General features: G+C 61.7%; 2 protein-coding genes across 12 annotated transcripts in view; one reads left to right on the top strand and one right to left on the bottom strand.

Moving 5' to 3' along the window:
* The first annotated feature begins 8 nt into the window (after positions 1-8).
* PLEKHJ1 (pleckstrin homology domain containing J1) lies at positions 9-2,677 on the top strand. 2 transcript variants are annotated; one of them, XM_019964539.2, is made up of 7 exons: positions 9-135; positions 233-555; positions 652-719; positions 887-953; positions 1,787-1,877; positions 1,960-2,023; positions 2,114-2,677. In XM_019964539.2, exons 2-7 carry the CDS (start codon positions 462-464, stop codon positions 2,177-2,179), a joined length of 450 nt encoding a protein of 149 aa, XP_019820098.1. In that variant the 5' UTR covers positions 9-135; positions 233-461; the 3' UTR covers positions 2,180-2,677. The 2 variants fall into 2 exon arrangements, with proteins under 2 accessions (XP_019820098.1, XP_070649285.1); XM_070793184.1 differs by having other exon boundaries at positions 80-555.
* A 551-nt stretch (positions 2,678-3,228) lies between these two features.
* Positions 3,229-17,221, bottom strand: part of DOT1L (DOT1 like histone lysine methyltransferase) — a 54,520-nt gene continuing 40,527 nt past the window's right edge. For 5 of the 10 annotated variants that reach the window (XM_070793172.1, XM_070793175.1, XM_070793173.1 and 2 more), the window contains 13 exons: positions 17,040-17,141; positions 16,451-16,588; positions 15,776-15,901; positions 14,699-15,165; positions 14,394-14,526; positions 13,948-14,094; positions 12,763-12,892; positions 11,737-12,314; positions 11,443-11,648; positions 9,323-9,387; positions 8,040-8,954; positions 6,771-7,386; positions 3,229-5,606 (listed from right to left, as the gene is read on the bottom strand). In XM_070793172.1, the coding sequence (XP_070649273.1) occupies positions 6,806-7,386; positions 8,040-8,954; positions 9,323-9,387; positions 11,443-11,648; positions 11,737-12,314; positions 12,763-12,892; positions 13,948-14,094; positions 14,394-14,526; positions 14,699-15,165; positions 15,776-15,901; positions 16,451-16,588; positions 17,040-17,141 (3,588 nt within the window). In that variant the 3' untranslated portion in view covers positions 3,229-5,606; positions 6,771-6,805. Of the gene's footprint in view, positions 5,607-6,770; positions 7,387-7,685; positions 7,922-8,039; positions 8,955-9,322; positions 9,388-11,442; positions 11,649-11,736; positions 12,315-12,762; positions 12,893-13,947; positions 14,095-14,393; positions 14,527-14,698; positions 15,166-15,775; positions 15,902-16,450; positions 16,589-17,039; positions 17,142-17,221 lie in introns of those variants that run through there. The other 5 variants (XM_019964535.2, XM_070793176.1, XR_011567575.1 and 2 more) reach the window with 5 other exon arrangements.

The raw sequence follows: 17,221 nt of genomic DNA, 5'->3' as shown, positions 1-17,221 counted from the left end.
GTCCAAACCGGAAGTCGAAGTGCGCATGCGCGCCGGATTAGTTCGTTCTTTCGGTCAGCAGGGCTCGCGCAGGGCCAGTTTTCGCGGGGAAGGTAGTTGCGACTCGCCTCCCACCCCTGGCGCCTGTTCGCTTGAGTAAGGGGCACCACCTGTCGTGGGGATGCTTTATTGTTCCCATCCCGGATTCACATTATTACATGGTCATATATAACACCACCCATTTTGCCTATAGTCCCGTTCGCCCCAGGAAGTTTCCGCTCCGTCTTGACGACCTCCGAGACGCTTCCGCCACACGCCGGTGATTGACAGACTGAGCGGCCCGGGAGCGCGCAGGCGTATTAGCTCCGGCTGCGCTTCCGGGACGGCGCCGTGGGACTCTTTTGGCGCCGGCATCGACGAGGGCTGGGACGGCGGCCGGGAAGGCGCGGCCGGCGTTCCGCGTTCTGGGTACCGGCGGCGCCATGCGCTATAACGACAAGGAGCTGCAGGCGCTGTCCCGGCAGCCGGCCGAGATGGCAGCCGAGTTGGGCATGCGGGGACCCAAGAAAGGCAGCGGTGAGCGGTCCGGAACGCCGGAGCGGGCGGGCGGGCGGCTGAGGGGGCGGGAATGGGCAGGTGCTGAACCCGCGCGATCCCGCCTTGTGCTCGCAGTGGTGAAGCGGCGGCTGGTGAAGCTGGTGGTCAACTTCCTTTTCTACTTCCGGACGGACGAGGCGGAGGTAGGGTGGTGAGGAGGACCGAAGTAGGGGTTAGGTTCGGAGTTCGGAGTCGGGGACGGGGCGGGGTCGAGGTCCGGTTTCGGAGCGGGGCGGACTTGGGACTCGGGGGCGGGGCAAAGGGCGGGCGGGTTCCCGGGGTCCTCCCCCATGCGCCTATTTGCCCGCAGCCCATTGGAGCCCTGCTGCTGGAGCACTGCAGAGTCATCCACGAAGAGCCCAACAGCTTCTCCATCAGTGAGTGCGGCCTGGGACGAGACTGCTTGTCCCCGCCCCGGCGCGGCCCCACCTAAGTTCCTAGAGACTGAGTGCAGTGTCCGAGCAGCCTCAGGCGCTGGTTTTTCCCTTGGGGCCCAGTAACCGAGACGGAAGTGATTCGAACGGCCGCCGTTGTCTTGTTGGGGAGCATTTCTCTCCCGGCGTGCCTCGCTGCAACTGTTCCATTTCTCCTGTGAGCAGGGCTTGTGCTGGGGAACCGGGAGGGTTTTCTCCTCGGTGCTTTTGAGAGGGTGGGGTCTGCAGAGGGAAAGATAGAGCTTCTACTAGTTTCCGCGGGAGGCCGCAAGAAAATGCCACAGACTGGGAGGCTTAAATAGGAAAAAATGTATTCCTCCCAGTTCTGGGGGGCGAGAAGTCTGACATCAGAGTGTCAGCGCGGCTCCTTCCTTCTGAAGGAGAATCTGCCCAGCTTCTGCAGGGGTCGTTGGCAGAGCTTGTCTTGTAGAAACATCTCCCCATCTTTGCCTTCATTTTCTGGGATCTTCTCTCTTGTGTGGTTGGGTTTAGGTTCGGCTTTTCTTAACAGCAGTTCTATTGGATTAGAGGTTCACCCTCCTGCGGTGTGAGCTGAGCTTAACCACTTAACTACCTAGGCCTGTAGTGACTCTTATGTCCAGGTAGAGTCCCTGTCCTGGGAAATATGTTTTAAGACGTGAACATATGTTTTTTTGGGGTACACGATTCAACCCACAGCCAGCTGTTAGTAAGGAATGGGCCCAGGCCCAGGCTGTGGGGTTGGGGGGCGGGAGGTGGGAGGGAGCAGGGACACATGGGGGCTGCTCCCTTCCCAGGCTTCCTGGAGGACCCAGAGAGGAAGTACCACTTCGAGTGCTGCAGTGAGGAGCAGTGTCAGCAGTGGATGGCTGCTCTGCGTCAAGCCAGGTGGGGTGCCGACAGAACCTAGGGCCAGGCGGAGCCTAGGGCAGTGCGGGGCCCTGGGGGCTCACTCAGCTTTCCTCTCCAGTTATGAGTTCATGCGGAGGAGCCTCATTTTCTACAGGAATGAGATCCAGAAGATGACTGGCAAGGTGTGCATGGGGGTGGGGGCAGGGGGTGAGGGATGGGGGCCTCCTGGCCTCAGGCTTACGCCCCCCCACCCTTGTCGTCCACCCACACAGGACCCCCTGGAACAGTATGGCATATCAGAGGAGGCCAGGTTCCAGCTGAGCGGCCTGAAGGCATGAGGCCTGGTGGGGCTCCCCAGCTGTCCTGTTGCTGGACAAGGCCTCCCTGCCCTCTGGCCCCAGGTTTCTTGACCAACCCTGGATTTGCTGTGGGAAGTGTCTTGGTTTAAAGACTTAAAACGCCCCAGGGTGGGCAGGGGCTGCCTTGTTGCGAGAAACCACCCAGCAAGTGTCCTCTAAACACTGGGAACCACTGGACTGGTTTGGTACGTCGGTGCCACCTGCTGCTGCCAGGGGACCAGTGCCCCCTCCCAGGAGCTGTGCCCTGCCCTTGGGTGTGTTGACCCAGGGCCTGGCAGGCACAATTCTCCTGCGCTGGGCAGGCTGAATGTATAAAGTTAGGTGAAGCTGTGAAGGGTGTGGGGCTATGCTGGGGCCGCTGTGAATTCTCCTGCTGAAGGGGCAGGCCCTGGCCGGACGCCTCTGGGGCAGAGCTGGAAGGCTTGCCTTTGGGGTGGCCAGTATATTCTGTTCAAATAAAGGTACCTCTTTTCCATACGGGCCAGTGGTGCTGTGACTGCAGAGAGGGAAATTTGTCCTCTGCCGTGCGCCTGTCCTGCATCTACACAGCCGTTCCTGAGGGAAGCGAGGCCCTCCCCAGGTTCAAGGTTGACGTGCCTGGGAGCAACAGAGTGGGGAGGCCTGGAACCCAGAGCCAGGAAGGGCAAGGGGGGGCTGGGACCCAGCCTACAGGGCTTCTGGCGCTCACAGGCCCCCGTCTGAGTGCCAACAGGACCTCAGGGTTTGTTGGTGGCCTTAAGATCGCTAAGTAGTCGGTTTAGGAAGGCTAAAAGGAAGCTGCCCTGGGTAGTCCTGACCTGGTCATAGTTGTCAGCCCTTGAGCAGGGGCTGGGCCTCTGAGACCGGGGTGGGGGAAGTCATCGTAACTTGTCTGTCGTGGCCACAGTGCCTGTCTTGAGGAGCAGGTGGAGCCTCTACTGGAAGCGACCGTCCTCTCTGCTTGGGGACGGTGAGCACTGCCCTGGGCCCTGTGCACTCCAGGATCTTGCCGTGTCATCATCGGGAAGAAACACTGCTGCCAGACTAGGTTCAAGTGAAAACAGGTATTTTATTACAGCGTCTAGAGATGGATATGCAGTGCAGTGGGGTCCCCTTGGGAAGCGAAGGGAGTTAGCACCCCAACTGAAACACAGGCTACCGAAACGACAAAGCAAAGCCCGTCTGCATTACAAACCAAGGTGCGACAGAGCGAGCGTGGATGGATGTGTGAGTGAGAACAAACAGTCCTACAGTGGACGGGCGGGATAAATAATGGGGGAATCTTAAATAGGTCACCATTTGACTTGTAGCTAAATGGAGGGCTGTGTCCCCTGACCAGAGGGTGTCTTCATTGTTAGGGTTTCCTGAGCAAAGCGACCGTAGCCATCGGACTTCTGGAGTGGAGTGGAGCACCCGGGTCAACAGCAGCAGCGGGGCTCCCCCCCACGCCCAATACCCTGGTGCCCCCTCCTTCCTGTGGCAGCGGCACCCAGGCCAAGGCGAGGGGCTGGGGCCGGATGGTGGGTGTGGAGAGGCCAAACTGGCCCCACTGTGGGGCAGGCCCTGTGCACGTGTCTGTCCCTGTAGCTTGGAGGGCAGACAAGGCACAGTGGGCCACAAGCCATGCAGTGTTTGTGTACAGTGTCATTTGTTCAGATGGGGCTCCTCAGGCAGCCCTGCAGCTTTCTGTTGGGGGTGGGGAGCCTCTTGAAGAGGGGTGGGGGCAGGGGGTAGGACAGCACCATCACACACCCACCAGGAGCACCGACCTGGGGTGGAGGGGACGGGGTAGGGCTTGTCACAGGAGAAGGGCTCCATCTCCAGCTTCAACTGCTGCTCTGAGCAGTGTAGAGGTGGCCAGAGGTGGGACACTGTCCTGCTCTGACACTGTGGCCTCCACCTGCCAGAAAGGCTGGCTCCAGGCCCACCCCAGGAATGAGGCGGCGGGCTGGGGCTCGGCTACCATACTGATCCTCGGGGCAGCAGAGGGCCCCACTCTGCAGGGGTGGGTGGTGTTGGCCAGGCTGGGGAAGGCTCAGGTTAGATCCCTACATGGAGGCCCACCTCCTGCGCTCCTTGGTGGGTGCCACTTGGTGGGGGGTGGTGAGCACCTGAGGACAGGGCTCTGACTGCCCACACCTAGCCTTTGGCTGGGTGTCCACCTTGGGGTCTGGGCCCCCTGCCAGCACCTTTGGCCAACGTTGGCCCTTCCAGGGAGGCACACAGACAACACCGCTGCACCAAGGACCCAGCATAGTCACAGATGCTGTGCGGCCGACAGAGAACCCCACCCACCACCTCGGAGCCTCAGGGACCAGCCCTCCTGCCCTGCCACCCCACCACATCCCTCCCGCGTGGAGGGATGTGGCTGCAGGGGGCGGGGGGAGAGTGTCACTCCAGCTGTGGGGTGGGGGGTGGGGGGTGGTGCGGGGTGGGTGGTGGGTGGGTGGGCCCTGGGCCAGCACCTCTGTGCACTTGAATAAACAGCAAGGTTTCCCCTCACTTTTCTTTCTTCCTTTTTCTCTTTAGTTTACTGTGTATTCATCATACAGTCTAAAAATAAATGAAGTCAAGTCTATGAAATTTATAAATTTTCATCACATCTCTATAAAATACTGTCACCCGTCAGCGTGACTCCCCTGTAGACACACCAGGCACCCACGACTAACCACCCGCGTCCCCAGCCACCACTGGCGCTGACCCTCCCTGGGCAGCCGTGGTGCGGGCCCGGACGAGCAGAGACGTACAAAAGTATAAATGCACTTGTCACACGGCGGGTTCCAGACCCTCCTCGCGAGCACCACTCAAACAGGTCCCCTCCTCCTCGAGGCACCCTGCTGCAGCCTGGCCACGCTGCCACCATTCCTATGCCAAAGGCATGATGCGGACCCAGGGGCCGAGCGAGGCCGTTCACAGTGCGAGGCGGGCGGGCCTCCACTCGGAGCTGGGGCCTTTGGTATAGGAAGAGCGTTAGATAAACAGGGCAGGCACCGGGCCTGGCGTCGGCGTTGGTCAACCCCGAGAGTCAGCACCAAGAGCATGGAGGCCGGCCTGCGACGAGATAGCACCGGGCGGCTGGCGGTCCCTGCGGTGGCCAGTCCTCGGGCGGATGGACGTCTTTTACATAGATCCTTTCACATATAGTATCTACATCTCTCAATAGGTTGCCTTTACGGCTTCGGTGGAATAAAATAAGTCAAAGTTGTTTATACTTTTTAAAAAATGATAAATACTTTATCTAAAACTATGGACAGTACAGGCTGGAGCTGGGCCCCAGCGAGCCGTCTCCGCAGGTCTGCGCGGCGCTGATTCACAGTAGAGCCTGTTCTCCGGCCTCGTCCGTCCTCGCCGTCCCATGGGGGGCCCCGCGCCGCCGGCCCAGCCCACCCTTGCATAGTCTCGCGGTTGAGGTAGAAATCCTAGTTACCTGCGGACACGCGTGGGAAAAAAGGCAGCACAGCGTTAGCCCCTTGCCCACACGGCCCGGCGCTGCCCCAGGTCGGGAGCCAGAGCCACCGACGGACAGACGGACCGACAGACGACGCACATGGTGGCCGTAGGACCCCGAGCCACACCCTAGGCCCGTCCCCAGGTCCCCTGTCGGGCAGCGCTCCCAGAGGCCTGTGAGCAGCCTGGCGATAAGCCTACACGCCCCTGGGAGACACTGGCCCAGGCAGCAGGGGAGGCAGTGGCCACCATGGGCCTGACCTGGCCTCCATGTGCTCATCTGCCCTCTCTAGCTCCTGATGGCCAGTGGCCGCTGCACGCGGAGCAGCCCCACCTGGGTTTTTCCAACCACCAAGGCACAGCCCCGGCCCCAGGCCTAAGTAAGGCTGTCTGCAGACCCTGACCAGGAGGCCGTCGGACTCCCGTGGCTGCCCATTCATTTCCACTTAAACACACGACACGCAGCTGAAGACACAGGCAGATCCTGAGCCCAGCCCTGATGCCCCTTTTCTGCTCCAGACCTCACCCCAGGGATGCGGGTGCAGCACTGGGAGTGGCCAGGCCTCAGTCATACGACAGAACACTGCCCACCCACCAGGCCTTCCTTCCTGTGGCTGCTGCCACATTCACCCTGCCGCCCCTAGGCCCCCGCGGCAGGCCCTTTAGCTAAGGAGCCCACCAGATGACCATGGTCCGAAGGCCTGTAGTGCACTAGGGGCCTTAAATGCATTGAGTTTTCCTAAAACCCTATGAGGCGCATCCAAGCACCAGGCGACAGGCCCAAGAGCGCACAAAAGGCACTGCTGGGCTTCTCCATGGCTCCCACGAACCCACATGGGAGCTGCCCGGGTCCCCAGCGGCCGCACACCCAAGCCCAGGGTGGCAGCAAGCTCAAGCTGGGCTCAACAGGGAGGACACCAGCTCAGTCCTGCTCCTCCTGGCGCCCTCCCTGGGAGACCTAGGGTGCAGGTCCACAGGCAGTGGGACCAGCCACACCCTGGTTCCCTTGCCGCCCTGGATCTCTGCCTTCACGCCTCCTGGTCATGGGAGCACAGCCTTAGCCCCATGACCTTCCAGGAGCCCCGCTGGCCCACCTGTTCTCTGCAAAGGGAAGCACGGCCACCTAGTCGGGCTCTAGCCTTACCTTACAGAATACGAACTGCTAGCTAAGCAAGGTCTTTATCGCGGCTTAACCCCCGCAAGGCGCGCGGCATACGGAGGCGGCATGCCAAGGGAAACCCACACGGCGGGCGGCCCCGTGGAGCTGGCCTGTGGGTTCACGGGCGCGGCCTGGGCCAGGGCCAGCCCAGGCAGGGGCTGGTGGTGCACCGTCAAGGAGGGCCGGGACACCTTGTGCGGGAGGGAGGCGAGCTTGATGGACAGAGAGGCGTTAGCAGGCGGCAGAGAGGCGGCAGAGGAGGCGGGTAAGAAAGCTTGGTTAGCAGGGAGGGATACGAGGTTCTGCAGAAGCACGGGCTCAGAGTTAGCTGGGAGCAGCGCAGGGGGAGGAGGCAAGGTGGCGTTAGGATGAGGGGGTGCGTGGAGGGCGGGCTGCCCCGGAGGGGGCCGGCCCAGGTGCGGAGGGGGTGGGGGTGGCCTCGGCTCCGCAGAGGACGGGGCCTGAAAGGAAGAGGCCGGGGTGCTGGCCACCGCCTGCAGCGGGGTTAAGCTCAGCGTGGCGCTGCGACATGCAGCCCCACTGCCGAAACTGGCTCCAAACGGATGGGCGGAGGCGGGAGGCACCGCGTGGTTAAAGACACCTGCAAACAGGAGAGAAAAACTCAGCTTCAACAGGCGGGCACCTCCAGCCAAGAGCAGCACGCGGAAAAGGAAGCGACGGCAGCTGCAGCTCCGCGTGCAGGCACAAGTGCAGCGAAGCGCAGGCAGCAGGAGCGCGGGCGGGCCCACCGCTGGCCCTGGACTCCCACCCTACCCCACCCCACCTCAGTGCCACGCGAGCCGGGAGCCTCTGGCTCCCCGTGCTCTGCTCCACCCTGCATGCACGCGGGCCGCGGGCACCACAGCCCCTCGCTCTGTCCCAGCGCCGGCCGCATCGGACCTTCCGGGTGAGCTCGCGGGAGGAAGGAGAGCCCGGTCATGGCACCAGTCCCTCTAAGAATCAGAGGGCGCAGTCAGACCAGAGAGCCCGGCACAGCCGACTCACGCCCGAGTGCTCTGCCCACACGACCGTCACGGCTGCGTTTCGTGAAAAGGAACGAGGTGGCGGGCGCAAAGTGGACCCAAAGGGACACGCGGGCACAGCCTCTCCCCCCTCAGGGGGCCCTGGAAGGGAACCTGCAAACAGCGGTGGTTAAACCCAACAGTCTGGGTGGGCGGCGGAGACAACGTGCGGCCCCCAGCTCGTCCCTCAGCGGGTCCTGTGGGACCAAGTGGCCAGGAGGGCACTGCCTACCTCCAACTGCGCCGCCGGCCACCCCAGAGGAGAAGCTGCCCATGGCGTGCGAGTTGGTCAATCTGGTGGCGGCGGTCGAGACGTGAACCAGGCCGGCGGCGGGCACGGAACTGAACAGGGACTGCAGCACAGATGGGCCCAGGTTGGCCTGTAGCGACATGGGGCCCAGTGCGAACTGTGGCCCGGGGGCGAAGGCGCCCAGGAAGGGGCGGTGGGTCTGCACGGACGGGGCTGCGCCACCTGCCGAGGATGCCGCTGGGGCAAGACCTGGGCCGCTGAGGAGGCCTGCAGGGGGCGCAGTGGCAGCGGCCATGAACAGGTTGTGGCCGTTCTTGACGTCAGGCTCGCGCTCGCGGCCCTTGCCTGCCTTGCTATGCGCTGTGGAGGCCTTGTCCGGGGGTCCGCATGTGGGAAGGCCCCCCTCGCCTTTTGGGCCCAGTCCGTCCAGCTGCCGCTTGTTCACGAAGGGGCCAGACTCTGCAGCGCCACCCTCTTTGCCCCGTGGGCCGGGGAAGCTCAGGGGGGCACCCAGGCCAGCTGCCTCGGGGGCCTTGTGGGAGAGAGAAGCACCATCACTGAAGCTGTGTAAACTGAGGTCAGCTGCTAGGCCCCCGCCCAGGGCGAAGCCGCTGGCAGGAAGGCTACTGGGGCTCAGCCCGCCCGCCCCTGGCAGGGTGCCCGGGAAGCTCTTCCTGGAGTGGGTGGCCAGCTTGGCATCGGCCGCACTGGGCTCCTCCAGGCCAGGCCGGAAAGCGAACAGAGAGTTGTGGCTCAGAGCAGAGGCAGCCTGCAGCGGGCTGTCGGCCGCCTTGGCCAGGCCCAGGTCGGAGATGGGTGAGAAGGTGGACTTCCACTTGCTGCTGTTGACCGGCTCGCTGGCCAGCGGCGCCTTCCTTCCTGCTAGGCTGCCACCTGCTGGGAGAGGCAGTGGCTGAGGCCTGGGGAAGACGCCGCGGATCCCAGACCACCGCCTACTCAGAGTGCCTCCACACAGAAGGCCCTCTGGAGAGGAAGAGTGGCCTGGCAAGGGTGGGGCTGCCAGAGAAGCTGAGGGCGGCAGGCTACTCAGCGGGAGGAAAGCTGTGTTGACAGGGAGGACTACACACACCCGAGTGAACCAGGTAGCACCAAGGGCGTCCAGTGCATTGCAGGGAAAGGAGCGGGGGAGGTGTGTACTCAGCACAGCCCAGGACAATTCTGGAAGCCCCGTGGGGTCCTCAGGGGCCAGGCAGCAAGCCTAGCATGGGTGCCAAGGACTCAAACGTTGTGCAGGCTGAACTCACCATTTTCCAAGGTTTTTGGCGGAGACTTGCTTTCTAAGGAGATCGTTGCAATTTTTCTCTCAATTCTATCAGAAAAAGAAAAAGAGGATGAGTGTTTGCCATCCACGTGCACACCAGAGTGCTGTGTGTGTACACTGGATTGCCCAGGCGAGCCGTGAGCCAGGGATGTCTGACCTGCCATCAGGGCCCCCGATAGCGGCTGTGGCAGGGGGACACGGATGAGGGTGGGCCCCGGCAGCGGAGGAGGAATGCCGCTTCCCAACACACAGACACATGCCGGAGCCCCAGGCAGGACTGGCCCCAAGTGGAATGGGCTCTTGAGCCACAGACTGTGTCGTCCACGGAGGGGGATGACATGGTGCTGAGCACGTCATGGCCCCCAGCAAGCTGCACCCAGTGACACAGCGGTGCGGCTTCACATGTCAGGATTCTCAGGGGCCGTCCCAAAGGACCATGACCTCCAGAGACACAGCTCCCAAAATAATCCAGAATTTTCACAACATAATGTTTGTATGTGGAAGAATGAACTCAGACAACACTGGAAACAGCCAACTAAAGAAATACCACAAACACATGGCACACGGGGCCTGTTCAGAACACAGCACTCCTGTGCCCCAATGGGCACCAGGGGCCTGTTCAGAACACAGCACTCCTGTGCCCCAATGGGCACCAGGGGCCTGTTCAGAACACAGCACTCCTGTGCCCCAATGGGCACCAGCAGCACAGAGACCACACACCGAGGACCGGAGGACACATCGCAGGCCCCTACCTGGCGAGGAGTCACACAAGAGAACAAACAAAGAGCTCTCATGACTTAGCAGCACAACCCGAATCACACACAGGCCGGGATGTGAACAGACACCTCTCCAAGGAAGAGACAATGTGGAGTACCGCTGGCCCCTGGGGAGAAGAGGTCGGAACCAGGAGGACACCACCACACACCCATAGACACAGCTCTGCTGCATGGAACACAGACCCAGAAGATAACACACAAGGGCGAGGACGTGGAGAAACTGGCGCCCCGTGCATGGCTGGCAGGAGTGAGATGGGGCAGCCGCTGTGGGAAGTCGGAAGGATCCTCAAAAGTTAAGCACAGACTCACCACGTGATCCAGCAAATTCCACACCTAGGGCCTGTGTGTGCTAATCACTGTTGTGTCCAACTCTTTGTGACCCCATGGACTAGCCCACCAAGCTCCTCTGTCCATGGGATTCTCCAGGCAAGAATACTGGGGTGGGTTGCTATGCCCTCCCCCAGGGGAGCTTCCCAGTCCAGGGACTGAACCCACATCTCTTATGTCTCCTGCACTGGGACGTTCTTTACCACTAGCGCCACTAACCATAAACATGCTTTCAAATAAAAACACACATACGAACATCCAGACCAGCATGATTCACAGTAGCTAAAAACAAAGCAACCCAAGCACCCACGACGGGTAAATACAACGTGGTCCATCCACACAGTGGAATATGATGCAGCTTTTAAAAAGGAGGTTCTGACACCTGCTACAGCCTGGATGAGCCTTGAGGACATGATGCTCAGTAAGAGAAGCCAGACACAGAAAGACACACTCTGATTCCACTCACAGGAGGTCCTAGAAGAGTCAGATCCACAGAGACAGGAAGTAGATGGTGGGGCTAGGGACTGGGGGAGGGGATGGGGAGTCTTTCTGAGGTGATGAAATTGCCCTAAAATTGAGAGTGGTGATGTCTGCACAACCCCATAAATACATCAGAAACCCCTGGATCACACATTTTAAGCAGATGGTATATTATGTGAATTATACCTAACACAGCTGCTGTCAAAGAAAAAAAGAAGGGAAAGAAAGCCCTGTTCCCCATCAGGTGAGTGGACCGGAGCCTGCGCACCCGCTTCTGGCCCTCCCGCCTGCTGCCCTCCCTCCTCTCCGCTGACATGTGACACCTACACGTGGGCTGCAGGCTCGGGCTCGGCTTCACCCTGCACATAGGCAGCGAGGTGCTCTCAGAAGCTTTGGGCCCTCGTGGGCTGTTTCTCACACAGTTTAACAATCCCAGATGCGCCCTGAGGACACGGCTGCAGGTCAGCGTGAAGACCTGCAGTCAGGACCGCCCCCAACCCCCTGACCGCAGCCCACTCGCCTGGCACTGCCGGGCTCATCCTCAGAGCCTGGCTCCTCGTCCGAAGTCAGTGGGGAGTAGTGGGCACCATTGGTCTGGCTCAGGGGCTTCTCCTTCTTGAGCACGGGTGGTTGGTCGTTGTCCTGGTAGGGGACGGGTGAGCTCTTTAAGGAGCTCTCAGGGGACGAGATTGCTGTGATCTCCAGGGGCTGGTTGATGTTGCTGACCTGAGGGCCGGGCACACGCATGAGTGCCAGCAGGCCTGGCATGCGCCCTCATCAGCCACCCAGCCCCAGCACGCTGCTCCCGCCTCACCATGGAGTTGAGGTTCAGGGGGGACCCTGAAGACTGCGTGAAAAGCCCAGCGACAGATGGCAAGGCCCGGCGCTTGGGGGACACACTCGAGCTCAGGCTGGGGGTCCCCGCCGATGCCCGCTTCCTCCGGCCCCGCTTGCGGCCGTCTGGCCCATGGCCCTGGCCACCGTCCCCGCGGGCACCCGACGGCAGAGGGCTGTGTTTGCTGGAAGGTGACTGCTTGGTGCTGCTGGCGCCCGCCGAGATGGTGAAGACGATTCTCCTTTTGGCTTCGCTCTCAGGGTCTGAGAAGCTGGCCTCGCAGGGCAGGTCCCCTTTGCCAGAGTCGGGGAGTGGGCCCAGAGCGCCAAGCCGGGGGCTGGAGCAGAGCTGGGGGGCTGGCGAGGCCGAGCCACAGGTGCGTGGCTGCGTCAGCAGGGGTGGGTGCTGCGGGGTGGAGCTGCGGGACCCCACGGTGGCAAAGAGGCTTCCAGAGCTGGAGGACTCGTCCAGGGCTGGGGGCTCGGCTCCAGGGGCGAGGGGTGCCGGGCTGCCGGCCAGGGCCCCACTGATGGCCACCGAGCCGGCGTATGCAAAGCCTGTGGAGGACACGAGGTGGCGGCTCGGCTCTCTGCATGCTTGGCACCCCTGGGCCTTCACTGTGCCCTCCTCCCCACTTCTGGGCCTGCGACATCAGGGGCCTGGAGCTCATGAACATGCTGAGTGGACCCTGGGCACCGCCAGCAGAGATGCCCTACCCACACGAGAGCAGTGGCATTGAGAAGAGTGCTGGAGCTGCCTGCTTGACAGCAGCGACAGGGCCCAACTAGGCGGCAGGCCCCCAGGTGCACAGTCGGCCCCACACAGAAGCCGCATTGGATCTCCCAGAGGACGAAACCCCGCCAACAGAGCCAGCACGGTCCCGGGCCCAGCATGGCTGCCTGACACGAGCTGGGCGGGACCCCAGGCTGCATGCAGCTGAGGGCGGCCCTGATGCAGCTCACACCCCGGCTGGAGGGGCCGGGCCTGGTCTCTGGGAACCCTCACCTGTGGGAGCCAGGGCGAGGCTCTTGCTCCCAGCAGCGTTGCCCCCGGCACCATGAGTGTTAGCAGCCACCTGCTTCTCCAGCGTGGATGAGGACTCTCGGGCCGGTGGCCCAGGGCTGGGTGTGCTTCTCTGCAGAAAGAAGGCGCACACTGTCAGCCAAGCCAGGCACACATCCAGCTGGGGACACACCACAGGACGTCCCCAGGGCCCGAGGCAGCGAGCCCAGAAGGGCAACGGCCACGCAGGTGAGCCTGGCAGTCAGCCACCAGAAGGCTCTCATAAGGCGAGGTGCAGATGTCTGAGCTCAGGTCTAAATGCCTGGGACAGCAGGGGGGCAGTATCATGACCTGATCTGGCAACCCCACTCCTAGGTGAAGCCAGATATAAACAGCTGTCCACACATGTCCATAGTAGTGTGCTTTAAAACAGCCCCACAGTGCATACAACCCAAACGACCATCCACAGAGGATACACACGTGTCCCTCCACACACTGGACCACCGCTCAGCCACAAAGAGGAGAGAAGCCCGGACACTCGCTACCATGTGGATGGACCCTCAGGACACGAAGCTCAGTGAGAGAGGCAGACACAGGACACACAGGGTGTGATTCCACTGATAGGAAACATCCAGAACAGGCTGAACCACAGACAGAGAGTAGGGTACTGATTGTCAGGGGCTGGGGAGGGCGTACAGGGGTGATGCCGATGGGGTTGGGCCTCCTCTTGGGGCACAGAATGTTCTAGAAGTAGAGCTGGCTGCAAGACTGGTGAACACACCAAAGATGCCTGCATTGAACACCTTAGATGGATGAGTTCTGTGTGAATGACACCTCCATAAACACAAAGCCCTGCCTGCTCTACACAAAGTGTCATTCCCAAGGGCATGTGTATGAGGGAGAACCCAAGCGTGGACTAGAAGGACAAGGGCAGCTTCTACAGAACTGGAAATCTACTCTCTCTCCACTCACAGTCACCACGCACACTCAGATCTAAGATTAAAGTTGAAAACCTTACTGGGAATCGGTGCTCTCTTTCTCTCAGGTATTGCGGCACGCTGGAGATATAACTGGGAGCAACTGAACAGAAAGTGACTGGCCCTCAAGGAGAAAGGACAGGCCCGCGGCTCTGCCTGTGCGTGCACACAAGGCCTGGGGCAGCAGGCTGGGGCCAAGGGCCGCACTCACCGCCTTCTCGGCGCGGCTGGGCAGCACCACGCTGGCCAGGGGGATGCTGACGGGCAGCTTGCTGGGCTGCACGGTGCTCAGCGGGATGCTGACGGGCAGGCTGGTGATGGCCTCCCCACTGCTGGCGTAGGCACGCTCCTTCACACCCTGCCGACCAGGACAGTGGCCTCGGGCACTGCCCCGGGGACACTGGGGATTCCAACCAGCCCCCACCCCAACCCGTTCTCCCAACTGGCCAGACACGCCGGTCAGCAGCCTCCACCCACGACTGGCCCACCCTGCTGCTCAACCACCCTCTCCTCCCATCCCCAGGGACTGAGCTCTCTCCCAGCCTCACCTGAAGGCAAGGGTGCAGTTGGGTGGCCATGCTGCCCCCTCCTGCAGGACCTCCTTTGAGACACCCCTCCCCATCCAGTGCCACAGATGCTCTCAGAGAGCAGCCTCACCTTCTCGGGGCCCTTCTCTCCCATCTGTAAAGCCGTGGGGGATGAAGGTCGGGGGTCTTGTGGGCTCAGCTTGATGCCATTAGTGATGCCAGGGCTCTGGTAAGGGAGCCCATTCTCCTTGGCATGCTCGGCTCTAGAAACAAGGCGTGTCCTCGGTCATTCTGGGGAATCCCGCCACGGCTGCAGCTTTGTGTTCAGAGCTAACAGCCCTGGCCTAGCAAACCCCCGATTCTCTTCCAAACTGACGATCCCCAGCTCAGAAGACCTGCGGGGCCTGTACAGCAGTGACACTGGCCTGTACTCACCGTGGGTGCAGCTCACTGGCAGCTGCCTTGCCACTGGCCGCGTGGTCCTGGCTCAGGTGGCGCCGCAGCACCAGCTTGGCAGGGGATAGCCTGGTGTAGTCAGGCAGGGCCAGGCTGGACAGCTTCTCTAGCCGTGGCCGGCCGCTGTGGCTAGGGGTGCAGGGCACGACCTCCTGGTCTAGCGGGGAGGCCAGGTACTGGGGGGTGTTCTGCTTGGGCGAGGGCCGACCCAGTGCGCTGCAGAGCTCATAGCCGGCTGCGTGGCCATTCATAGAGAGCTCGGGGCTCAAGCTGCTGAAGGGTGGCAGGGAGAAGCGGGCGCAGTCCAGCTCCAAGTGCAGCCGGCTAGGCTCAGCCTCTGGCTTCCCACGAAGCTGCAGAGCCAGTGCCTCATCAGGCGGCACGCAGGACTTGAGCTGCAGCAACTCCTGCTGCCGCTGGCTCTTCTCCAGCTCCACGATGCTGATCTGTGGGATGACCGGGGGGGGTGTCAGGCCCGCCCAGCCCCAAGCCCAACACCCCGCCAGCCAGGACCGTCCAGGAGAGAGAGGAGGATGTGGCTGGTAAGCTGACAGGTGAATAAGCGTCAAGTGGGGTGCAGGTGCACAGAGGTGGTAAGAGGCCCAGGCTCCGTGGCTACCATGGCGACTGCCAGGCTAAGACATCAGGACAGAAGCTGTCCTGGGCGGGCTGGGGCTTGAGGAATCTCATGTTTGGCTTTTCCCCACAATAAACAGGCCGCTTCTTGATTCTCAATTACGGAGGAGGGTCAGAACCCAGAGCATCCTCCCACAGGCCCCACCACACACAGGCTTGGGCAATAAACATCATTTCTGTGACACACGGGCTGTGACCTTGCAGAAAGCTGCTCTGGGGAGATGTGTGCTCAGGACACATCCTCAAAAGGATCTCAGTGGACACCAGTTCATCGTGAGTGCTCTGTGGTCAGAGATCCCTCAAAAGAGTCCCAGGGTCTGGTGCTGGGAGCTGCAGTCGAGGGGAAGACATCTCTGCAGGTGGGCCAGGGAGTGGGGAAGGCAGCAATGGGGGAGGCTCCAATCCCCAGCCCAGCCTCACCTGCAGCTCCAGGCAGTGCCTCTGCTTCTCTGAGATCTGGCTCTTCAGGGCCTGCTTCTCCTTCAGCAGATTCTCCAGCGACAGCGTGGACCAGTCCAGCTTCAGCTCCTCGCATCGTGCCTTGAGCTGTGGGGAGAGTGTTGGGCTGTGAGTCCTGGCGGGCAGCCCCCACCCAGGTATGCACAGCTGGGGGAGGTTGGGAGGGGCTCCGGTGGACGGCTCCTACCCAGGGGTGCCTGCAGTGGGAGATGGGGAGGAGCCCCTGGGTGCACAGCTGGGGCACGGAGGAGCAGGAGTCTGCTGCCCAACGCCAAGCCCGCACCCTCGAAGCACAGAGCAGAGCTGCTTCTGGAGGTGGGGCTGAGAAGATGGGTCCCCAAGAAGGACACCCTGCAGGAGCAAGTGAGGGACATCCGGGAGAGGAGACAGGGCGCTCCCAGCAGGTGAGGCCCAGTACACGGGGGGATGTGGGCTCAGGGTCCCTGGGCTGTAGGTGGGAGAAGGGCTGAGGGTGCCCTGGCAGTGAAGATCAGAGCCCGAGTCTGAGATGTGCCAGGTGCCCTAAGAGCATCCTGAAGGGTGGACAAGGGACAAGGAGGGGTCCCGCCCAGCCCTTAGAGCATCCTGACGGTGGACAGGGACAAGGAGGGGTCCTGCCCAGACCGGGCTGCTCACCAGCCTCAGGCTCTGGCTCCTCAGCTCCCAGTTGCCCTTCTCCAGCTGCTCCGTCTGCTCCCTCAACTGCTGGTTGTGAGCCGAGATCTCCTTCTGCGCTTGGATCAGGTCGTTGTAGGTCAGCGCCTTCACTCCCAGCTGAGGACACACCACGGCCCAGGTGGGCACTCACGGGGCCATGTGCAGACCTTCCCTCGTTTTCTTTGATGCGGACCACTTTTAAAGATTTTACTGAACTTGTTACAATATTCCTTCTGTTTTATGTTTTTGGTTTTTTGGCCGCAAGGCATTCGAGATCTTAGTTCCCTGCTCAGGGATCAAAACCGTGGCCCCTGCACTGGAGGGCAAAGTCTCAACCACTGAACCCTAGGCAGTCCCGGGAGCTGCCCTCTGACCGCCCCAGGCTCCAGGCCTCCTGTGAGGGAGACTTTCAGAGTCAGAAGCACTGGAAGGGCAACAGTTCACCTGGATATCAGCTGTCTGGGCTGGGGTCCCGCCCCCCTCACCTGCCTGCCCACCCGCCTGCCCATAGCTCAGCACTGGGGGTCATGTGCAAGGCCCCCCGGTAGCCAGGCAGGGACCAGTCTACCTCGTCCAGTTTCTGCTGGAAGAGCCTCTTGATCTCCTCCTTCTGAGCTTGGCAGTGGCCAAATAGCTGCTGCGCTGCGCCTAGCAACCGGGCATTCTTCTCCTGCAGGGCAAGGCCGATGAGAGCAAGGACCATGGCAGGGGCGAGGTGCGGGAAAACGCAAGCAGACTGGCCAGACCCCC

This window comes from Bos indicus, chromosome 7, assembly GCF_029378745.1.
Source record: "Bos indicus isolate NIAB-ARS_2022 breed Sahiwal x Tharparkar chromosome 7, NIAB-ARS_B.indTharparkar_mat_pri_1.0, whole genome shotgun sequence".
NCBI lineage: Eukaryota > Metazoa > Chordata > Mammalia > Artiodactyla > Bovidae > Bos > Bos indicus.
This window is presented reverse-complemented; position numbering and strand designations above follow the sequence as displayed.

Bases quoted from the DNA above. Each gene is read 5' to 3' on its own strand.
- PLEKHJ1 (XM_019964539.2), top strand. From the start codon at position 462: ATGCGCTATAACGACAAGGAGCTGCAGGCGCTGTCCCGGCAGCCGGCC. The intron at 1,878-1,959 runs GTGGGGTGCCGA...TTTCCTCTCCAG, and splicing joins GCTGCTCTGCGTCAAGCCAG to TTATGAGTTCATGCGGAGGA. The intron at 2,024-2,113 runs GTGTGCATGGGG...CCACCCACACAG, and splicing joins TCCAGAAGATGACTGGCAAG to GACCCCCTGGAACAGTATGG.